Source organism: Acomys russatus, chromosome 4, assembly GCF_903995435.1.
Source record: "Acomys russatus chromosome 4, mAcoRus1.1, whole genome shotgun sequence".
In the NCBI taxonomy this organism is placed as follows: Eukaryota; Metazoa; Chordata; class Mammalia; order Rodentia; family Muridae; genus Acomys; species Acomys russatus.
The window spans coordinates 7,362,048-7,385,385 of record NC_067140.1 but is presented as its reverse complement, the minus strand read 5'-3'; the positions used below and the strand labels follow the sequence as shown (position 1 = coordinate 7,385,385).

At 50.6% G+C, this 23,338-nt stretch overlaps 1 protein-coding gene across 1 annotated transcript in view; it reads right to left on the bottom strand.

The window, feature by feature from the left end:
* The window catches only part of Ctnnbl1 (catenin beta like 1), a 158,813-nt gene that overhangs the window by 8,037 nt on the left and 127,438 nt on the right, over positions 1-23,338 (bottom strand). The window contains exons 12-13 of the mRNA XM_051143681.1: positions 14,972-15,069; positions 12,183-12,263 (exon numbers count right to left, since the gene is read on the bottom strand). Of these exons, the coding sequence (XP_050999638.1) occupies positions 12,183-12,263; positions 14,972-15,069 (179 nt within the window). The remainder of the gene's footprint in view (positions 1-12,182; positions 12,264-14,971; positions 15,070-23,338) is intronic.

Here is a 23,338-nt window from a genome sequence, read left to right as displayed (position 1 = left end):
TTTGCACATACACATACTCACACAAAAATTAAAAATTAAGTGTTTGACACACCATGCTTGTACATTAGTCTGGGGCACAGTAGCACAGCGCAATGACCACATGAAGGAAATTAGTGGTTCTTTTCTTTTCTTTTTCTTTTTTTTAAAGATTTATTTATTTATTATTTATACAGTGCTCTGCCTGCATGTACACTTGCACACCAGAAGAGGACACCAGATCTCTTTGTAGATGGTTATGAGCCACCATGTGGTTGCTGGGAATTGAACTCAAGACCTTTTGGAAGAGTAGATGGTGCTCTTAACCTCTGAGTCACCTCTCCAGCCCAGTGGTTCTTTTCTTACTCCGCCATCATTTCTCTGTATCAGTTCTTTATAAAATCTTCTGGTCTACCTTGACCCTCCCCCCCTGCCCTCACCCGACTCCAGGAAATGAGCTGCTTCCACCTACCCACTCCTTACTCTCCCAATTGGGCCTTCACACACGACTTCTCTGTGAAACACACGCTCCTTCATTCTGAATCACAAGAACCTAGTCCCTTTCACCCGATCCTGCCTCAGTGTCCAGATGACAGCACTGGCACACGTGCCCCCTAGTGTCCCTGACGTCTGAGAGCTGTTTCGCACAGGTCTACCACCCCTCTATGCCTGCTCAGTGATGACAGGCTCTCTCTAAGATCTGCCAGACTGCCTGCACCCCTCTTCCTTTGCAGCCACTTCTTATTTTAAAAAACAAATCCCCAATGAAACGGGCTTCTAGAGATGCTATGCGCACACCACACCATTGTCCCGTTTATGGCGTTCCACTCAGCAGCTTTCACCGTTCACGTGCGCATCACTGTAGCACTTCTAGAATTCCACCCTTGCCACTCTGACCAACTGTGGACAAGCAGCACTGACTGCTGGGAGAATTCTTGCCCCCACATTGGCCTCATGTTTCCCAACATGGGCCCTGAGTGTCTCTCAGGCCCTATACAGTTGTTAAGCAACCTTTTCCATAGTCTTTCCTGATTACTTAAGGCTAGCACCTGTTCCTTCCTCCAAATCCCCTGAGCACCCGAGACAACATGGCCTCTCCCTGTGCATCTCTGCCACGGACTCTGTCATCATCCATGTTGATAGTGGACATCATAGTGGACTGTGAGCTCCAGGAAGCTGGGGGGGGAGAGCATGTGAGTATACTAAAAAGCTGCTGGGCTGTGAGCCCGGGAACGGAGAACAGAGGACACACGAGCCTGCTGCAAGCGTGGAGCAGTCTAAGATGCAGGCGCTGGGGCCTACGCTTGTGATGACAATGGCCCATTTCCTAATTCCCTGGCTATTTTTATGGCCATGGCTCCTTCTGACAGCACAGGTTCCTGTCACTGACGGAGCCCTGGGGACATGGGAACTGGAAGGCTTAGCACATGGCCGTCAATCTCCAGCAGGAGCCCTTCAGAGACCACTTAGTTGCAGATAATGCACTTCTTTATTTACCCGGGGGGCCAGCCTGCAGCAAGGCAAGGCTACTTTTCATCTCGGCCCCAAAGGCCTGTCCACAAGGCACAGAGGGCTGCAGGCTGCAGGCCCACTCTGCCGGGGATCACCAGCATTAATCCTCAGCCTCATTTAGTAGCCAGTTCCTTGGTAATCTGGTAATCGTTGATGTTCACAGGGCAGTCACAGCGCCGCTGGTGTCACAGCTTATAAAGAGCCTCACTCTCTTCTCACTCAGATCCTCACTTCCCGCTCTAAGAGGAGGCACAGGAATCAACCCTGACTTCCATTCACAAAGGTACTTGGTGCCCAGACCATGCATTTTTCTACATCGCCATAGAGGTTGAAGCCTTATTACACACACATGTCCTTATGAGAAAAATTAAAGGGGAGAGGGAAGGGATTACTAGTCCCACTGTAGAAGGCACACAGAGGGGAAATTGCTCATTATTACACAATTGCCTGTTAGCAGACTAGAAACTCCCTGAGGAGGGGATACTTGTCTGAACCACATGTGTGGAAATAAGTGACAGCAGAGGGTTCAGAACCTGGCCTTACTAGGTGTCTAGTAGCAAGGATATTGCCCCAAGGTAGGGAAGAAAGAAAGAAAAATAAAAAGGGGTGGGGGAGAGGAAAGGGAGGGAAGGAAGATTCTGGAGGGACTGGGACCCCTGCATCTGTCCACCCCACACCTAACTGTGCTGGGCACTGTGTGCTGAGCTGGGACTGTGGAGGTGGACATGTCAGTACACATTTCTCAGGTGCTTATAGCGTCAGGAGCCTAACGCACAGGACTGAACCATTTCTGAAGATGCCATGGATACAGGACTTACATACTGTGTGAACCCTGTGGGAACCCAGAGGCTGGACAAGGCCTGAGAGAGGCAGGAGAGGCTGAGCCTTTGAGCTGGGATCTGACAGGGTCTCAGCACATTCTGGACACAGGACAGGGTGGATCCCTGTGGTTTCCATGAGGCCAGCCTGGTCTACATAATGAGACCTTTTCTCAAAAAACAAAACAAAACAAAACAAACAAACAACAACAACAACAAAAAAACCAAAACCAAGACAAAGCAACAACAAAAACAGCCGGCTACAAAACAAACAGAAAGAATGGTGATGAGAGGTCACCCTGGCTTGCCTCGGAGGGCACAGCGGTGGAGTGCCATGCATGGAGAGAACAGAGGGATGGAACAGGGGAGTGGCTTTGTTTATGAGTTCCCAGTAAGCAGCAGCGCATATTAGTTCTGATGGCAGGAACACAGGAGGGGGTCTGAGCAATGACCACTGCGGCATCACCCACCCACTGAAGGGAGCAGGTGGGCCCCTGAAGGTGGCCTTTGGTGTCAGACAGTCACTCCTTACTCCTCACGGGCTCTCACACCAGCTCAAGCCAGGCCACCTCCAAGATCAGGCTGGCAGTGCTGGGACGCAGACCTACAACTGCACTCACTCTATGACCACACCAGTGACCAGCAGGCAGCGATTTCAGAATGACAAACGAAGATGCGATGGGGCACAGGGCTCCAGGATGAGGCTGGGCCATCTGCTTGTGTTCCCCTCAATGGCCCAGCACCCCGGCAATGCTTCCTGCCACGCTTTCCCTACCTACAACCTGCCCTTTTCACTGGATAGGACACTGTGCCCCAGGCTTTTCCACGCTGTTTTCTGGAAAGCACAGACCCGAGAGCGACACCAGCTCCACGTGCCCCTCGTCCCCTTTCCTTGGAGCACCTCCAACACCTGTCCAGTCAATGTTCAACTCCAGGCATACAGGCTTGGGACTGGAAAGTAGAAATTTCAAATGCAGTCTGAGAGAAGACGATATCTCATTTCCACGAAAGGCATCGCCATCACCATGCTGACTGTGCAGAGCCGAGGCTGAGGCTGGCTTCTGAAGGCCAGGTGTCCACCTTAGCAGCTTCAGAAGTGCCACAGAAAGTGGTGTGGAAAGAGGCGGAGCCCTTGGGATGGAGTCTTATTTAGCCTGCTACAATTCTGGGCTGTGGGTTTGGGAACACACAACACAAACATGTCCTCACTGCTTAAGGGGAAAAAAAAGAAACAGGAGTTTATACGCCATCCCAGTGGGAAGCAAGTAAGGTCGGCACAGTTCTTTCCAGGGCATCATCTCCAGTTCTGCTCTGTTTGCACGAGACAGCACATTGCTGCCTTTCTCTACCCAGGTCTTGCTATGGATGGACACGGGCGACCTAGGGAAGATTAACGAACTCTGATTTGGTTCCCCAGTATTTTAGTACCATGAAGTCAAACTAGACACGTGATAAGACACTTGAAGGGTGCCCGAGACTCCCAGATGACTGTCAGCACAGCGCTGGGACTTGTGTCTGAGGATTATAAAAGCTTAAGGATTAAAAGAGTTCACTGTGAGCTTCTCCATCCTGTTTCTTTCCTGGTGAATGATGCCTACGTGATGCCGGGTCTCAAGTATGGCAGTGACCATGCTCTACGGTCAGACAAGCAAACCAGCAGGGTGGTAGGGATGCACTGAAAACAGGTGGAGCAGGTTTCAAGCGTGACTGGATAAAAAAAGAGAATGCGGTGAGTGGTCTTCGCAGAGCCCAGCCTGCAGCCCAGCCTCCCTTCAGCACCCTGACACAGATACTCAGCTAACAGATCATCCACGGTTGAAGCACCTTCCCAGCCAGGCGTCAAGCTTTCTGACTGACTGAGGTGTGTGGATGGAGCTCGGCTGACAGCTGGCAGTGGTCAGGACAGCCAGTTCAAGAAATGGCTGGTGGCAGAGCCATACACTGCTACGTGAGCAGGGCATGAGAGCCAACCACTCAGTATCATCTTCCTGTCAGTAAATTAAACCTCCCTACAACAAACACACAGCCCCCGGGTCTGCTGCTGCCCCCAGGTCTGCTGCTGCCCCCGGGCAGGTAATTCACAAACAACCTGGGTATACAAACCAAGTGCTCTTTAGATGGGACTCTTTATCATTCAAGGGGTTAAGGAGACACTCCAAGAGTCTGGGTGCACATGCCACGCCCTTTCTCTATACATGTTGGACTACATATGGAACACGACAGGGGAGTTAAGATTTAAAGCCTTGTGCATGGGAAGTGAGAGTGGCTGCCTTCCGCTGCAGCAGGAAGTGCATTCTCTGCAAAGCCTTCCTTCCTGTGTGGCCCCCATGTAGCGGATGTCGCCTTCAGATTCCAGATGGGAAAGATCTGAGACACATCACATCACGTGACCATCGCAGACCTCCCGGTGGGAGAGAGAGCTTCATGCTTCTCTAGTGTCTTCCGCTAGTGTTCTCACTTCCAGCAAAAGTGACACAACTTCCCGGGTGCCAGGCACTGCCCTGGATGAGTTGCACTTCTTCCTCTGAGCCCCAAGAGGCGAGAAGAACTAGGGCTATATCTACATTCCACACTGGAAGCTTGGGTGCAGTGAGGGAGAGGTGGAGCCAGGCGAGGAGGCCACAAACTGGCTCCCCAGCTTGTACTTCCTGGCACAGTGCAGAAGAACAGACATCTTAGTAGCATGGACCCCCTCCAGCATTAGTGGATGAGCATCCGAGCACCGAGTTTGTTATGTGGGAGTTAGTGGGGAGTAGGAGCATTAAGCATGGGGATTCCTGGCCTGCCTTTCTCCCAGTAAAGAAGAAACTTAAAAGTGAGAAGAGGATGTTTTGTAGCCCAGCAGGAGAGTGCTTGTCTCCTGCCTCATGCTCATGAAGCCCTTGGGGTACAGCTTCAGCAACCCCATCATGGTGGCATACACCTGGAATCCCAGCACTTGGGAGGTACAGGTGGGGGGGGGGGCAGAAACTGAGGACCATCCTTGGCTACCCAGTTGAGTTTATTGTTAGGCTGGCATCCTGTAAAAGAAGGATGGGGGAGGGAGGAGAAAGTATATAGCTAGACCCGAAAATTCCCTATCAATTTGAGAGACAGAGAGAGAGAGAGAGAGGAGACACTCTGATAGGGTTTGTTTGTTCACTCAGTACAGGAGGGCTGGGATAAAATCTTAGATGGTAATTGAGTGAATGGCGCATTGTAAGTGGAACAGATTGTAGTTCCCAGCAGCATAAGCCTGTCGGAGGGTTGCTAAAATAAACAGATTCATCGCCAAAGATACCACGGAGGTGGAATGTGGAGCGGCAAGGTGCTATGACTGCAGCGGGCTGGTGTGGCTTCTCCTTCGGCTGCGGCTGCGTCTCCACTTTAAATGTTAATCTGTCTTTGGGAGCACAACAGACTCACTAGCTCCCCCCATGCCTCTCGCTGGTCACAAGCCCTCGAAATGCTCTGAGGCTGCCATTTCTAATCTGCCCTGATAGGCAGTGAGCTGTCTCTGGCTGATGGAAGGGGACAGTCATAAAGAGGCGCCTGTGAAGGCAATACAGACCCCTCTGAGCCTCAACACGCAGCCCCAACTGGAGAGGTGCAAATGCCCCCCAGGCAAGCCCTTCCTCCAAAAGCTTCTAAAATAGGGCATCCTGGAAGCCGTGTCTTCCTAGGTTGGGAAATAGTCTAGGAGTGTGTGTGTGTGTGTGTGTGTGTGTGTGTGTGTGTGTGTGTGAGCTCCAGGGCTCTCAGGCCAGGGTCCTCTCACAAGGAAGAGACTTACTACACATAGCACACTTGTATGAACCAGGTTCCCACAAGTAGCCTCACCCATCTTACAACACAGGACACTTTCCTATCTGTGTGTGGCAGAGCTCCTGCTTAGCCTGGGTTATACCAGGCTCCTCAGTACCATGGTGCCTTCCTTTCCCTAAAAACAAACAAAACCCCAACACCAACTGCTCATTTTGACAATGGCAAGCAAAGCAACCATTACTGAGAAGCAGAGTCCCCACCATAGCAGATGTTACTGGAGAACGCCGATTCTATGGGGGGGTGGGGGGGGAGTACACATGAGCAAATTCTACCAGTGAAGACTCCATCAGTTTAGAGGAAAGATGGACCAGCACCACTTGTGACAAGAGTTCTGACAAGCAGCCTCCTCTCATAAGCCAAGGACTATTGGTGCTGAGGCCCCACAGCATAGGACCAGCACTCTCACACTCACGCTCTCGCCAATGAGCAAACCAAAGCAGGGAGGTACCATGATGCCCAGGTGGCCTCTGATCTCTACCCCGAGACTGCTGTGCAGGACTGTGCTTGGACACCAAGGAGAAGCTCCAGGCATTCTCGGGGATGGGCTCTCCTAAGAACCGAGAGAGACTACCACTGTAGCTGCTTGCTATGTGACAGGCCTCCACACGCATCTAATGACTGTCTGTATACCCAAGCCCAGAAGGCTATCTATTGAGGGGTAGCAAGCTGCAGCAGGGGAGGGTGCAGACAAGTGTTCTGGGCAGATGAGACACAGTGGGTGTTTGTTTTAGCCTCACATTTGAGGGTCTTCTGCCCCAGTCTCCAGAATGCTGGGATTATAGGTGTGCACCACCATGCCTGGCTCCTGAAGATTTGAGACAGCATGGTCCAGGGAGGCACAACCGGCTTCTTCATGCAGTGATGGGTGAGAGATGTGGCAGGGTCTGGTACAGGTCCATCTATAAGCAGATGGTTTGTCTGTGTGTGAGTGTGAGTGTGTTGGGGCGGGGGTGTCTAAGTGAATATCTACTTAGTCTCTCGGTAAGGTTGAGAAAGGACCACAGAGCATATTCCTAGACCTAGGAAGACTAGTCAGGTGGGTGCTGTGTAAAAGCAAAAAGAAAGGCGGGTAGTCGCCTGCGATGAAACCCTTGGCAGTGAGAAGGGCGTTGGGGGATGCCACTGCAGGTAGAGCTTGCCTGATGCATGTGTGGCAGGAATAAGCAAATGACTTCCGAGGCCTGATTGCTTACATTTGTGGATGGCCCTGGAGTGTTCCCACTCTAGGGACCCCAGGGTCTGGGTTTGCACTTAAGGAGTCAGAAAAATCTAGGGGTGACATCCAAGGATGGCTGGCTGTTAGCCTGCAGAGTGTGGGAGGCTTTGGCACAGCCCTGATACTATCAAACCCTAAAGCTGGCCTGGGAGGGGGAGGCAGGCGGGGGAGGGCTTAGCTTCACTGGGTGAGGACTGAGGGTGAGGAAGGTGAACGGCACTGTAAGGCTAGGGGCAGAGGTGTAGATCCAGAATCAGATCCACTGACTTCTCTTGCAGTGACTGACTGGAAATGAGTGTCAGAAGCTGGTGGCACCAAAGGGGCTGCCATTGTGGGCGCCCAACAGAGGGAAGTAGGAGAGAGGAAAAGACACTATGAAGCCCTCCCCTCCTCACCAGCTTCTACTGGCAAATTCACTGGCTGACAAAGTCTGTGAGGCAGAGGCACTGGTTTAAAGATGAGCTGAGGGGAACTCTCAGCAGGATGCTCTCTCTCCTTTAAAGCTGCTTCCAAAGAAGCTTCCAGCATAGTTAGTATAATAGTGGCAGCCAGACTCACACTGTCTGCATCTTCACCGGGCGCTCAGGGTCACGCACCCCACACATTCACTCTACCCTTCACCCCCGTTTGCCCATATCTTTAAGTGAGTTCTGGATGCTGAAGAAACAGTTGGTCTGCTTAAGATATCAAGTCCCGCGGATACTGTTTCATTACAGAGTCCATCTTTTTCTTTGCAGGATAAAGCCTGGAATGATTTAACTGTGGCAAAATTAGCATGCAATTTGTAAGTCATTACGGTGCAAAGTATGTGGTGAGAACACTTTATTGAATAAACCTGCTGAGTATAATTTTCCCAGGAACTAAGAAAGAAAAACCTCTCTCGAAGGCTCTCCTCCCTCTTTCAGAGATCCCTGCCAGCACCTATCTAATTATGTCTTGCTCTGACGGCAGCTTCTGCACATTGAACCCACAGGGATCCTGGTCTTTTCTGGGCTTCAGCCTGTTTGGGGAGCCCAGTAAAATCTGCTGAGACAAGCGGCCGGGATATTTACTGATCACGAGGGCTGCTGCTTGCTGGAAGAGTTGGAAGCATTACATGGCCTTTAAAAGTTCAAATCTTGTTAACCAGGAGCTCCTGGGGTATGTCCAACCTCACGCTGGATCTCAAGGACACTGAGTGCGGCCGGAACACACTGGGCACCAGCCCAAGGCATGGATGGCTCTCTCTTCTAGTTACACACTGTCATAGTAAGGCAATGTGAGCTGACAAGGCACAAAAGTATCTAGTGCTGGAAGAGTCTGGAACACGCTTCCAAGCACACGTGTATTTCCTTAGTGCATACAGTGACAGGGCCATTGCTCCAGGGAGAGAGAGAGAGTATTTGCTCAGCATGCGCAAGGCCCTGGTTTCCGTTCCTAGCTCTGTAAGCAACAAGACAAGACATGTTTCCCCACCAGCCAAACCCCACGCTACTGCTGCAGTTACATCAGAAAGTACATGTGTATACTGAAGTGTTTCCAATGGTGGGGGAGTGTGTGGGTTTGTTGTTGTTTTTTAAAACTAAGTATTAGGGGCAAAAATGAAAATTAAGAAGAGATATGGAGGTAGGGAGATCCCCCCATCCTCCTTAACACCCAAGGTAGACACCCAACTCCCTCAGGAAGTGGTTCTTTCCACAGGCTTGGGGTGCAAAATGTTAAGACTAGGAAGGAGAACATGCTAGGCGGTGGCGGCGCACGCCTTTAATCCCAGCACTCGGGAGGCAGAGGCAGGTGGATCTCTGTGAGTTTGAGGCCAGCCTGGTCTACAAAGTGAGTCCAGGATAGCCAGGGCTACATAGAGAAACCCTGTCTCGAAAAACAAAAACAAAAACAAACAAACAAAAAAAGGGGGGGGGGGACCTCCTATAGAAAAGGAAACAAAAGGCTCCCTGCCTGCCTCCTGGGTTCTGGGCGTGGGCTGTGGCTTTCCTATTTGGCATTACTTTTACTATACTGCTACCCACCCAATTTCTCTAAGTACAAAAATTCAAACACCTTAAAAAATAGACTGGGGTAGTGAAATTATGTGTCCTCAGCCAGGAAGGGAGGGAAAGGCCTGGCTCTGGGCCCAGCTCCCTGCCTCTCCTCTTTCTCTCCCAGGGTCTGGCAGCAGACTGGAAACACCCCATCCCCACTGGGTGTGTGTGTGTAAGAACCACAGGGTTGCTAAGTTGCTCTCTGGATCCCTAGCCCGCCACAGCAGCACACCACTCCTGGGGCTTTAGTTGGCACATGGGCCTCTCATCCTTGGCCAGTGCCTGGTCCAGCATGGCCGGGAACAGGAGTCTGATCGACATTTGCCAAATGACTGTTTTCTCTCCACTGAATCTTGGTCAAGTGCAAACCACACACAAGTGCACTGCACTCAGAGCAACGGAGGTTTTTAGGGAAAGGTGGCGTAGACACACTGAAAAGCCAGCATTGGACTCTGTCATCTAGAGCAGTTAACCTTGCAGGCTTGGTGAAGTAATAGACACCCATTTCTTACTAATCTGAGGGTCACTGTCATCCAAATGTCTTAGAAATATTGTTCACACCAGCAGTGTTTGCGGGGTTCCCACTTGGTGGTAGGGTGTCTGTAATGGGAGTAGAGAAACCAGTTGCTTATGACTTAAGAGAGGGGACAGCAGGAGGAAGGAGTGGAAGGGAGACTGTGTTGCTCTACAACACGACACCCATGAGGCGGCTTCATCTGCCAAGACAGAGCCTAAGTGCTGGCAGCAAACGGCACTCACGGACGTGCCCCTCCTGCCTTGGCTCTTGGAGCAGCAAGAGGCTGCTGAGCACGAACGGTCTCGGAATGTTTGCCAGTGCCCAGCAAAACGGCCTTGGCACCAAGGAGACAGCTGTTTGTCAGGGCATGGCAGGGCCTGAGTCGATGGCACACAGCAGCCTGCTGGAGGCTGGGGGAGCGGCTGCAGCCGTCACTCTCCATCAGTGCTAATCAATTTCATCCCCTCTTCCATGCAGATAATGGATAATCTTTTGGGAAACACGCCAAGGACCTAAACAGCAACATGCAAGCTGCCTCCAATGCCCAAGTGCCTACTGGTCTTCCTTGGAGCGTCTACGGCTACCTCAAACAAAGCTCCTGGTTGTGCCAGCATACCATTCTGCTGAGGTGGTTTCTCTGGGACAACAGGCAAGAAGGGGGCTCAGGGAGAGGGATGCTGGCTTGCTGCGGTAACACAGAGACCCCATGGAAGACAGGATGCATGGCAGCAGCTTCTCCTCACTGAGTTTGCACTCAGCTTTCAGTCACTGTGAGGAGGCGTTATCCTCCTTTACAGATGTGATGGCAAGTTAGCTGCCCACATGTATTTCTGTCATTCTAATAGGTCTGCCCTCTCCTCTCTTCTCCCTTCCCAGAGGACAACTTCCTCTTAGATAGTTTTTTGTTGTTGTTGTTGTTGCTGTTTTTCCAGACAGGGTCTCATGTAGCCCAGGCTAGCCTCAAAATCACTATGTAGCTGAGGATAGCCCTGAAGTTCTTGTGTCATCCTGCCTCTGCCACTTAAGTGCTGGGATTAAATGCAAATGCCATCACACCCAGTTTACGTGGTGCTGGGGACTGAGCCCAGGGTTTCCTGCATGCAAGCTCTCTACCAACTGAGCTGTATCCCCAGGCCTTCTCTGTAGGCCTAAAATCCATTCCATTGTCAGAAACAGCAGTTACCAAAGGATGGCCCACTGAACTTGAGTGAAACATTAAGCTAAAAGGGACCTAGAAGCCACACAAGAACAGGGACAAGCCATGACTGGCTGTAACTTCAAAGTGGTGAATCTCCCTGCCAGGCTTTCTTCTGCCACTTAAAATCTGCTGCAGCAGGTTCTATCAATGGGCTGAGGCGGGGCTGGAGTTCCAGTGCTGTCATGGCTGCTCCCACACAGCCCTAGAGAATCTTCATTTGTGTCTGGTTGTCACTTACATAAAGAAAGGCTACTTTACTGTGGCACCCTATCAGTCACTCAGTGCCCTCAGGTACCGGATGGAATGAAGGCGTGGGCGCGGAGCGTGCCTCGGTCTCCAAGGCCAGCCCAGTGTCTAGAGACCCTGCCTTTATCTTACAGCCCTATCTCTGTGTGAAGAACAAAGTCTCTATTAATCAATCCGATCGATCGGCAAACATCTGAGCACTGACTAGGCTTAGAGATGCCAGGGAAGACACAGAGTGAAAAACAGTTCCGGGCTTCGGCTCTGCCTGGCGGAACTGTGCTTTGTGGGAGAGTGGAAGTGGCAAAGAAGCAGGTCACGGGGGCCACATTCGCCCAGCTCCCCTGGGGTGGGCGCCGAGCACTCCTGATAACAGGGCTCCAGAGCCTCAAGTGTCTCTTCGATGTGAGAAGTGAGAGATCCAAAAAACTAAGATCACATGGAAACTTAGGGTTCCTGCAGACTGTGAAAAGCAGGAAGGGCTCATACCGTACGGCGGCCACACACTGGGGAGTGTGTCAGAACACAGACAAATGTAAAAACTTGCCCTAATCAAGATATATGCTCTAGAGCCGAGTGTGGTAGTGCACGCCTTTAATCCTAGCACTGCATGCTTCTGCTGCCACCCTGCAGAGGGACAGACTGCATAGCTTCAAACTGTGAGCCAAAACCAACTCTTTCCTTAACTCGTCAGGCATTTGATCAAAACAACAACAACAACAACAACAACTGTAAGGGCTGCATATGCACACTGTAGTGGTCTTTGGCCTCTGGCCACAGCTATGCCTCTGCCCTGTCTGTCCTGTGTACAGAGGAGGCGCAAGAGGGGCCGAATGGAGTGGGAGTCAGGCATTGGCGAGAAGTGGGCGGGAATACGTACATGTTTCTCCCCTTCAATCTTCTTGTCGGCCACCTGCATTGCACCTAGATATTTAAAATGCAGCTCCATTAGTCTGTCAACCTGAAAGAGAGCCACAGGCAGGAGTGAGAAGGGAAAAGCACACTCCCACTTCACGCCCGCACTACCACTTCTGACACGGGGATGGACACGAGGGACACACCCAGAGCGGAGGAGGTGCTGGCGAGGACACAGCACACTCGCAGCATGCATCAGCTTGGACACATGCTTCTGCACAGAGGAGTGTCGGCCCCTCTGGGCCGCCTGAGAATCCAAGTTGTTACCAGCAAATAAATAAGTAAACACGTGAGTCCCTTCTTGCAAAGAGAAGGCGCTTGAAGTTACATACTTGATATTCACTTAGAACTTAGATTTCTTTCCTCCAACCGAAACCTTTCATGTTCAGATCTGCCCCAGAGCTCATCACCCCCCCCCCCCCCCGGCCTTTTTCTTTTTTTAAAATGCCGGAGTAAAATCTTTTTAGTTGCTTTTGAGTTGGAAGAGAGTGCCAGAAAAACTCCTTCAGAAACTTGAAAAAAAGACTTTGACGTCTGTTCAGAAATAACTTGAGTCAGTTTTCAGCTTAGCGGAGCCATTCTGGAACATGGCCTGGGGACACTGAGTGGGTTTGGAAAGGCTCACTTTCCCCAAGGTCCTTCAAAGGACAAAAGAGTGCCGCCAGGAGTCCGGCCAGACTTCTGACCTACCCGCCAGGCTGGCACCACCACGGCTCTTGGCAAGCAGCATTTTTCTGCACAAGAGCTGATATCATGTTGCTCCAACATAGCCAGAGGCAGTCTAGGCACATAGCACGCCAGCCCCACCCCTTGGCTGGTGACTCGTGACGTCATGCGCGTCCCTTCACATATTTCTATGGCCATGATTCCTTTACATCAGGTGAAAGGGAAGTGATGTCACTCTTACTACAAAGGTGTGGAGCCTGGAGCACAGATCTTCAAGTGATGTCCAGCGTGGACACTCTGGGACGCCCTGTGCTACAGTACATTGCTACTGGGCAGAACAAACAGCTGAAGGTGGGCCGGAAGAGGCAGAGCATGACCCCTCTGAAGGCTGTGCCCAGCCCTACCATGGATACCAAAAAGAATGCAATTACTGTGTGTTAAAAGGGGACTCCAAGCCTTCCTTCTCTACCTCTGGAGCTGCCTATTACATACAGTGTGAAGAGGTGCATGTGCTTTTGTACTCAGCAACCTGGGTTCAAGTGCCGTGATGTCTCTTAAGCTTCAATTCCCACTCAAAACCAAGTGGCGTGGACACTAGGACGTGGATACTAGGATAACCTGTAGTCTCACACAGCACGGTGTGGTTCCCTACTCTACAGCACTTAATAATGGTAGCTACTGCTGTTGTGTGGTCCTTCTGGGTTGGGATGTGAGCTGACGACATGAAGTGTGGTCACTCTCAATTAGAGTAGTGATCACCAGCAGCTTCCACGGGCCACCTGGGGCTGCTCAGCATTTTCTTGCAAGACCTATCTCTCCTCACCACCACCTAGAGCAGTGGTTTTCAGCCTGTTCGGTTGCAACCCCGTGGTGGTGGTGGTGGTGGTGATGGTGGTGGTGGTGGTGGTGGTGGTGGTGGTGGTGGTGGTGGTGGTGGTGGTGGTGGTGGGGGTGGTGGTGGTGGTGGTGATGGTGGTGGTGGTGGTGGTGGGGGTGGTGGTGTGGTGGTGGTGGTGGTGGGGGGGGTGGGGGTGGTGGTGGGTGCTGAATGACCCTTCCACAGGGTACATCTCAGATGTTTACATTACAATTCATCACAGTAAGCTGGGCGTGGTGGCACACTCCTTTACTCCCAGCACTCAGGCAGATCTCTGTGAGTTTGAGGCCAGCCTAGTCTATAAAGTGAGTCCAGGACAGCCAAGGTAAACAGAAAAACCCTGTCTCAAAAAAAAAAAAAAAAAAAATCATAACAATTGCAAAAACTACAGTTATGAAGTAGCAATGAAATCATTTTATGGTTGGGGTCAGCACAGCATGAAAAACTGTATCAAAGGTCACAGCATTAGGAAGGCTGAGAACCACTGCCCTAGTGAGAGCTAGGACTCCCACGGAGTCTTCTAGAGAAACACTACCGTCTCCAGTTTACAGCTGGGGAAAGTGAGGCTTAGAGTGGCACACGCCTTTTCTTTCCTGTGTGTGTGCGTGCGTGTGTGTGTGTATGTGTAGGCCCGAGGCTGTTGCTGTGTCTTCTTTGCTGGCTCTCCACTTTGATTATTGAAGCAAAGCCTCTTCCTGAGCTCACTGACCCCAGCTAGCCTTCAGGAGCCAGCCAGCTTGCTCTGGGGATCTCTTGTCTTTGCCTTTTGAGTGCTGGGATGACAGGTGGCTGCTGCCATACCTGTCCAGCCTTTACATGGGGCTCTGGCTATCTGAACTCTGGTCTCTGTGCTTGCATGGCCACGTCTGCAGTCCACGTATCTTGAAAGTAGCAAAACCAGCGTCAACTGCAGATGCTCTGAGTCCGAAGTCTGAGTTCTCAATCGCCAGGCTGTGCAGTGCACATACCACCCCTGACCTAAATGCTTTTATAATCTCCTCTTTCCCCAAGTGTTCACTGTTGTCATCCCAGAGGTATTGCATACCAAGGGGAGCACACTGAACAAAAGAATGGAACCTTCGAGGTACAATGCAATGGACCCAAATGCATGTTAGGGCAGAAGATCTGGCACTGGCACCCTTCAGGTATGGAGCTGTCTCCCCACCACTCTGCTCCTGGCACCATTCGTCTTCACTGTCAGAGTTACCCACCTTCTCGCTGTCATTCTCGGTAAATTTATTCAGAAGCCGGGTCCGCTGCTGCCCTCTCAGGTTGCGCAGGAGGGAAGCCAGGATCGAACAGACATGCTCTGGGATGGGAAGGAGAGGAGAGAACACACTGAGATCAGAGCAGTAATTATTACCTCTTCAGGCCAGTCTGGTCTATCTGAGGAGGCGAGGAGGCATCACTGAGGGAGGCTATTGATTACCACAAACTCAATGGTGTCATCAGGAGACAGAACTCATCTGGGCATGCCGCAGAGCTCCACGACCAGAAGGGATGACATCCTCAAGGACAGAGGGAGCAAGGAGACCAAAAGGAGGTGAGAATTTCTATCTTGTCTGGAATTAATTGACTTGTATTGTCCACAACAAAACCTCAAACTAATCCCCCACTTACAGAAATGAGCCGTGAGCAGAATACAGACCCCAGCCAGGGCGTGAGTGAGTGATGAATAAGAGATGGTCTGTCACTTCTCAGATTGCTTTGTAACTTTCCCTGGCAACTGCCCTGGAATGAAATATAAAGTGTGGTAGTGCCTGAACTCAGCTGCACCAACCCCCCAGCCCCACTTGATGCTGAGGGGACCTGGGAGGTAAGCATTCACACTGTGTCAGCCTCCTGAACCCCTGCAGCCCAGCGGCTCCCTCAGAAACTGCTATCCCATCCTTACAAAAGAGGGCAAGCACAGGACATGGCACAGGCTCCAGCTGTGAAGACAGCAAAGGCCCCTGAGAGACGGCTCAGAGGGTAAAGGACGTCTGTGCAAGCATGAGGACCTGAGTTCATATCCCTAGAAGCCACAGAGAAGCTCCGCATGTCTGTAACCCTGGGGCTTCTGCAGCGAGATAGGAGCAAGGGACAGGAGGGCTACTTGCCACACGCAGTGGCATAGCTCGGCTGGAAGGTGTGAGCACAAGGTAGTGTGCTGTTGCACATGCACAATAAATGGGGGCGAGAGACCACACCTACTCTCAAACAGGACTGGGGAGAAGGGTACTAGGAGCCAAGCCCGTGGCCTTATGCCTGTCATAGAATCATTCTGCCAGCTGAGCTGGGCGTCCAGCCCTCAGGCCTTTGGACTTGTGGTGGGACTGTTCCTCTCGCGTCCTAGGACTTCAGCTTGCAGGTGCCAAGGATAAGAATCAGAGTCACCCGAGCCAAACCCTCATCACAGGTCTCTATTGTAGGGTGTCACGTATTACATTATTAAGAATAGACCATAAGGAAAAAAAACCACGCAAATGTATGCCAGAGTAGGTGAATTTTGTTCACCATCTCTCTTCACTTAGAATATACACTGCCTGAATGAAGGCAAGGGCTCCAGTCTGCTTTGGTCACTGCTTACCACCAGCCCCATGCAGTCTGCATACCCAGCAGGTATTTTGGGAAGCCCTGGTGAATGAATGGAGAGGAAGCAGGCTGTCTGTATGAAGTAGAGCTGGTGCTGGGGGTAGGCCCCTGACAGACCATGCTAAGTTCTGGGGGTCTTTTTGATGCCTTCGGACCTCTAGACACAGCACCCAGCCCAGGTTCAGAGCCGTGCTGCCTGGCACGCTGAACACAAAGAACTAGCTTTTATGCGAGCCACAAAGTCCCTGCTCTAGAGAGCATCTGCGGGATAGCTTTGAAGGCACAGTTGGGGGGAGAATAAGGCCTCTGGGTGAGCCAAGAAAAAAAAGACCAGAAGGTGGAGTGTGGGAACACCCACAATTTCGTTATTCAAAGTTGAGTTGAGCAGGTTGGGGGCTCTGCTCCCTTCAGCTGATGGACAGGTGTGAGACAAGCCATAAGGAATGCAGTGACTCTCACATACTCAGGCTCGGAAGTTGGGAATTACTTACTGCAGCACCTGGGAATGACCTCCATGCACACACAGAAGGCAGCTGGCAGCCACAGAAGCAGAGAACGCCACTGAGAATGCCAGTTTTCAGACAGTATCTGAGACAATGCTCTCTCTGCACGGGTGGAAAAACCCAGGCCCAGAGCAAGGTGGCCCACCCCAAGCCAGCTGATGACAGAGGTCTGTATGGCGCCAACCTCAGATGACAGACGTGCCTGCTGCTCACCACTTAGCTCTGCGTGTGCAGGACGTGAGTGCTTGGCGACACAGTACCCTAACCCGAAGGAGTTCCTTAAGGGTAGAGAGAGCAAATCAACTATCACAGTGCAGTAGTGTGACAGGGCCGGTGACTTGGTAGGCACGTGACACTGGGGAGCAGAGGACATCTGCCTAATGCTTCCCACAGGAAGAAACAAAATTGAAAATCCTAAACCCTGGTAGCCATGTATAGAAGAGGGAAGGACAGGGACCGACTATGCAGAGGCCACTGGGTGGGGTGTTAAGCGCACGTGGGGAACAGTGATCCACCGTGACCACAGGTAGAGCGGGGCTGCAGAAAGACACGATCACATTAAGGGTTAGCCATCTCAGCAGCTCCGTTCCTCCCATGGACCAACACTAGGAACAGATTTCTTTCCTGATGATGATTATTATTTTTTCCTTATCAAGGTTCCCTCTGTTTTAGCTATTGGGAAGTTGAAAGAGGAACTCAGGGCAATCAAAGGAAGCAGCTTCCTTATTACTTTATTGCAGAAAGCAATGGATGCATGCGGTGAAAATTAAACTACAAAATGGCATAAATGTATCTAATATTTACAAGTATCTACATTAATAGTTTTCTTTTCCCATTATCCTCTCACTACCCTGCCCTCCCAAGAAAAAACTAAAAAGTACCTTGTTTAACATTCTCTAGAGGAAATTTAAATTATACACATATCTCCCCAAATATACCTACCCTTACTAGCACAGACTTATTTGTTAAATGGCTACCTAGAATGCCACTGAACTTAACTAGTGAGACATTCCTGGGCATTTTTGGCAGACTCCAGTTTGAGATTTTTTTTTCTTTCTGTTATTAAGGGCAATGCTATTCACATACTCTGGCATACTTTTGCATGTTTTTTCCTTATAGGATATTCTTAATAATGTAATATGTGACTCAACAGGTGACGACAGCATTGGCTATGCAAGCCCGGAGACCTGAGCTCAATCCCTGGAACCCACATAAAAGTGGAAGGAGAGACCTGACTTCCCAAAGCTGGCCTTACTCCACGTGCTGGCCTGACTTCCACGTGTGTGCTGGCTGTGGCACATGTGCCACCCCCAACATACTATATGTACACATACACAAATAATAAGGACTGACAAGCTGCCTTTTAAAAAGAGCACACCAAATGTACTGTTTCTCCAGACACACTGTTAAGTATCTGTCTCCCTACATCCTTCCCAAAAGGGTCCACTGCCCAAGAGAAACGATGACACCCAGGCAGGGAGAACCAGGCTGTCTCTTTGATTAACACAGTCTTATTATACACTCCTTTCCTGTGTATATGAAGCGGGTTCTGCAGGACACCCTACAATACTGAGACCTGTGATGAGGGTTTGGCTTGGGTGACTCAGAATCTTTTCCTTGGCACCTGCAAGCTAAAGACCTAGGACGCAACAGGGGCAGTCCCGCTACAAGCCCAAAGGCCTGAGGCTGCTGACCAAACACTAAGCCCCACTTTGTCCAGAGGCTAAGCACTATGTCTGAGGGCAGGGAAAGATGGCGGTCTGGCCCCCTTCTCTTTATTCAATAGATGGGGCGATGCCCATCCACACTGGTGAGGATAATCTTTACTCAGCCATGTGATTCAAATGCTAATCTGTGCCCCCAAAGCCCCTTCTAGGCACACTCAGATGTTTCCTCAGCTACCAGGGCTTCCTTTGGCATAGTCACGGGAACAAATGAGCCTTGTTTACTAACGTTTGGATGACCTTCCTGTGAACTTTTGTAATTTTGAGTTCTAAGAGATCTTTGTAAGTTATAGGGAAACTGCCTTCTTTGCGTAAGTTGAGAATATTTTCCTTAGTTTGCCATCTGTCTTTTGAAAAGTCTTAGAGTCAGGCTTAGCAGCAGGGTGTGTGTGTGTGTGTGTGTGTGTGTGTGTGTGTGTGTGTGTGTGTGTGTGTGTGTGTGTGTGTGTGTGTGTGTTTTCTACCTACCCCTGCCTCAGACGCTGATCTGAGGGCTGGATGCCCAGCTCAGCTGGCAGAATGCTTACATAACACGCATGAGGCCACGGGCTTGGCTCCCAGTACCCTTCTCCCCAATCCTATTTATCGTACATGTGCGGCGGCACCCTATTTTGTCTACATACTTTACAGGCAAGCTATGCGAAAGGTGCCATTTTTATCTTAGTCTTAGTAATCTGGAGCTGATGGCCCAGAGAGGTCACCTTGCGACCCCAAGCTTGAACGAGTAGAGTCCATATTATCTGACTCCAAACTGTAAGTTTCCCCTACCAGCCATGTTTCCCATAAACAAAGCCAACCCTCGGCTGTTAAAAGAGGAGACCACAGACCAAACCAGCCCGAAAAAAGGCCCCACAGGCGCTCACTGTGCCCAAAGGACAGGCACTAGGCAAACGTGGATTTATAAAAACCTACTAAAATGAAGCAAAAGGCAGTACGGAGGAAGGCATGAATAACAACCCGTCTTCCCTACTTTACTGAACTAGTCTTTCCAGAAGCAATTTCTTTCAGAGTCTAAATAAAGAAGAGACTTTGGGGTTTACGTAGTTTTGCAAATACTGAACTAGAGCTTCACTCTGCAGCCATTTTCCCCTTGAACCTGCCGACTAGTAGACTAAAAAGGTGCAAGGGAGTGTTCTCTATGTACCTTACCAAGCGGGCAGGGCTTACTGGGGCCTAGGGAGGGCGTCTGGAGCAGTGTGTTTCAAGTAGGGAAATACGGTTTATGGAAGGATCATTTTTGGCACCAAACCCTTTGGTACCAAACCCTTTTAGCATGCGTGCTCCCAGCTCAGCCCATCTAGGCAGGAGAAACCTTGACCATCGGCACAGTTCACTAAGCAAGCTGTCACCTGCCTGATTGATAGGGCTTTAAGCCAAGCCAACCCGAAGCTGCCCGTGCCCCTTGTACCTCTGTAAGCTCCGGCCTGTCACATGTCACAGCGAAACACTCCAGCCACTCCAAGTTTCAGTACACAGGTTTCATTAGCTACTAATAAATGTAGCTTCCCTAAGAACAGATTTCAGCCCAAGGTGGTGTCAATTTTTCATACACCAAGGAGATGGGGGGAGCTGCTGGCACGGAGAGCAGAGGAGATAACAGGTTTATCTGCTGGCCAGCACCGCTCGGCTGCTCTGTCATTTCGACAGGATAAAATGGAGGTGAGGGATGGCTATGGAGCTGTCAATGTGGACGTGCAGACGCGGCAGCTCCATGCAGAGGAAAGCACACACACAGACACCTCCTACCACGCACACCCACTCTGCACATACACGTGCCACACACACGTGCCACACACACCACACTACATCTATACACCCCACACCCTACACCTGGAATCCACAGTGGGGAAGGTCAGATAGATCTACATTTTTCAGTTCACTGGTGAGAGAAATGGGCACCTTGGTATCCTGGTGGAGTGTCAGAGCCAGCACTGACACTGTGCCTGTGTAACTCCCTGCCTGCTGGGCACCCTGCTCAACAGTCAGACAATTGGCTGCCTCCTTCACTAATTACTGAAATTGCCTGGAGGGGTGGCTCTGGTCCACCCTTCCCCCAGCTTCACTCTCCTCAGGGCCTCTCCAGGGCGATTAGCAATGAGCTATCTATGTAAAGGGCTAAAAGTTTGATTTTCCAGGGCAGTTAGAGAGTTGTATGATTTTTTCAGAGCTGGAAGGAGGTGGTGCTCTCTAGCCCACCTCCCCTGGGATTCTGCATATAGAAACAATGGCCTAGGGAAGGGTGTGACTTGCCTCGGGTTAGATGCACATTTGGAAGGGCACAGGACTCTAAAACTTGCAGCCTCCCTCCCCCAATCAGTCTACTGCACGGACTCTGAGTGCCCTCCTCTCTTAGACACGGCTCCTCGCTTCTCAACACCCAAGCCAGGGCTTTCCAGAATAGTACAACTGAGAGAGCCATTCCAAGTGGCTTTCTGTGTACACCATTTTGCAAAGAATTTAATGGATCAGTGTTTCTTAAACGTAAGTGAGGTCCAAAGCCCAACACACATTTGGTTAGCAACACCTCACTCAGCGAGAGGGGCTCCTGTACATCTTCCCTCCTGGGAGGCCTGCTCACAAGGGAGGGTGTGGGGTCTGCCCCAGACAGAGACAAGTGAATTCAGGTTTTTGTGTTGCTTGAAGGCCATCAAGACTCAGGTTCAAATCCTGTCCCCAGTACTCCCTAGCTGTGAAACCTCAGAGTGGGTGGGTGTTTTGTCTGCCTCAGTTTTCTTCTTTGTGAAATGAGGGTGGTCCATCCACCTATTCACTCTGTTGTCTCAAGGGAAAGGTACCCACTCATCAGATGGCAACCTGAGATGTGCCACACCACAAAGAGCACTGTGGGATCTCTCAGCTGTGCACCTGCAGAGAGCTCGGCTCTCTCTTTGCATACTAATCTGGGTCCACATCCCCTGCAGTGTGTTTGCCTGCCTGGGTCCTGGTGAGAGGATGTTTCCAAAACTAAAATGGAACAAGAGCAACCTCATTTTTGTCTTTTAATCCTACAACAAATTAAAACAAAGTGCTGGGGTGTGGGTATAAAGCCAAATAACACATGGTTCTAGAGGCCTGTAGACATCCTTGAGGCGGGCAGTCGCTGTCTTCAGGAAGCTGAAGGACACAGCACATCTAGGGAGACATGGACTTACCTTTCAGTAAGATGAACACATTTAGCCACAATAACCATTTATCAAAAAGAGAATATATAATTTGCAGAACTATAAAAATAACTTCTCCTTCTTGAGGTGTGCAAGAATGTACAGACCAATGACAGAGCATAGAGCATTATGGGTAGCTTCTATTTGCCAGGCACCATAGCAAACAGTGAACCATGGAGACGGAAGGTAGTTGGCTCTGAGGCAGTGTGCTGTCCTGTGAGCAAGGCTGAGGAATAACAGCAGAGCACGCCATTGCCTGACATGTAGGGGACACAGGGAACATGAGGAGGGGCCCTTAGCTCTGCTGGGGCAGGAATGAGAGGGTACAGTGTTCCAAAGAGCAGGTCAGAACTGGGCCTGGAGAAGCAGATCTCTACAGACGTGTGGGAGAGATCAGGGTCAGGTGTGTTCAATTGGCAACTGGGTAGTCTGAGCTCATTATTCGAAGCCGTTTGCTGGTAGGCTGACAGAGGCAGGAGAACAGTTTTATGGGCACATCTCATTTCTGAAGTAGAGATCTGGGCACACTGCTGAAGTCTGTGACGAGAGAGATATTCCTCACAGCAGCATGTCTCCCACAATAGTGTGTGTGTGTGTGTGTGTGTGTGTGTGTGTGTGTGTGTGTGTGTGTTACACAGCAGTTCCTAATTTCAATGTCCTCATATTCCTGTGCCTCCAGATCCAGGTGGGTGTGCTAGAATCTCTGGTAAGTTCCAGTGTGAATGGCAGGACAGGTCCAGGCTCACAAGAAAGGAAGGCGAGGCTCTGGCAACACAGCTGGCTAGAAGGGGAAGACTCTGGTGTAAAACAGAGACAGGAATTCCACCATGTGCAAGGTAGTGTCTGGGGACGGAGGTGACACACAGTCACCCTGCCCTTCAGATGCCTCTGAGTGACAGGACAGACAACAGAAATGACGGGAACCGATGGACAAGCCGTGACAGACAGACACTGGGCATATCAGTAACAATGGGACACCCACACCCAGTGCCTATATACATCAAAACACCAAGCTCTACCCCATCCAAGGTGCAATATGTTTTTGATAAGGCCATTAAAAACAAAAACAAAAGGAGGGGGAGGGAAATCACATTCAAAGTTTGAGAGGGTAGAAAATAGGCAGAAAGAATAGTGGAGCAAATCCTGCCCACCAGCGGCCTGGGAGGAATCCTGGGGAAAGGCTGCACTGATGCAGAGCCCTGAAGGGCAACGAGCGACTGAAGCCAAGGACCTGCGCAGGGAAGGACAGGCTAGACAAAGAGCAGAAGACACCAGGGTGGCTAGTGAGCAACGCGTGAGGGAGAGGCTGAGGCTGAGGCTGAGAAAGCCTGTGCAGAGCAGCAGTCAACCTGAACGTGGAACTATGAATAGTAAAGCTATGTCCTGAAGGGGTGTGTGTGTGTGTGTGTGTGTGTGAATATGTGTATGTGTGTGAGTATGAGTCTATGTGGGGGTGTGTGTTTGAGTGTATGCATGTGTGTGTGTGTGTGTGTATGTGTGTGACGCATGCGCATGCCTGGGTGTATATATGTGTGTGTATGTGTATCTGCATTGGAGGTCAGAGGAGTTTGGCTTTCTCCTTCTATTATGTGGGTCCCAGGGACTCGAGTAAGGAT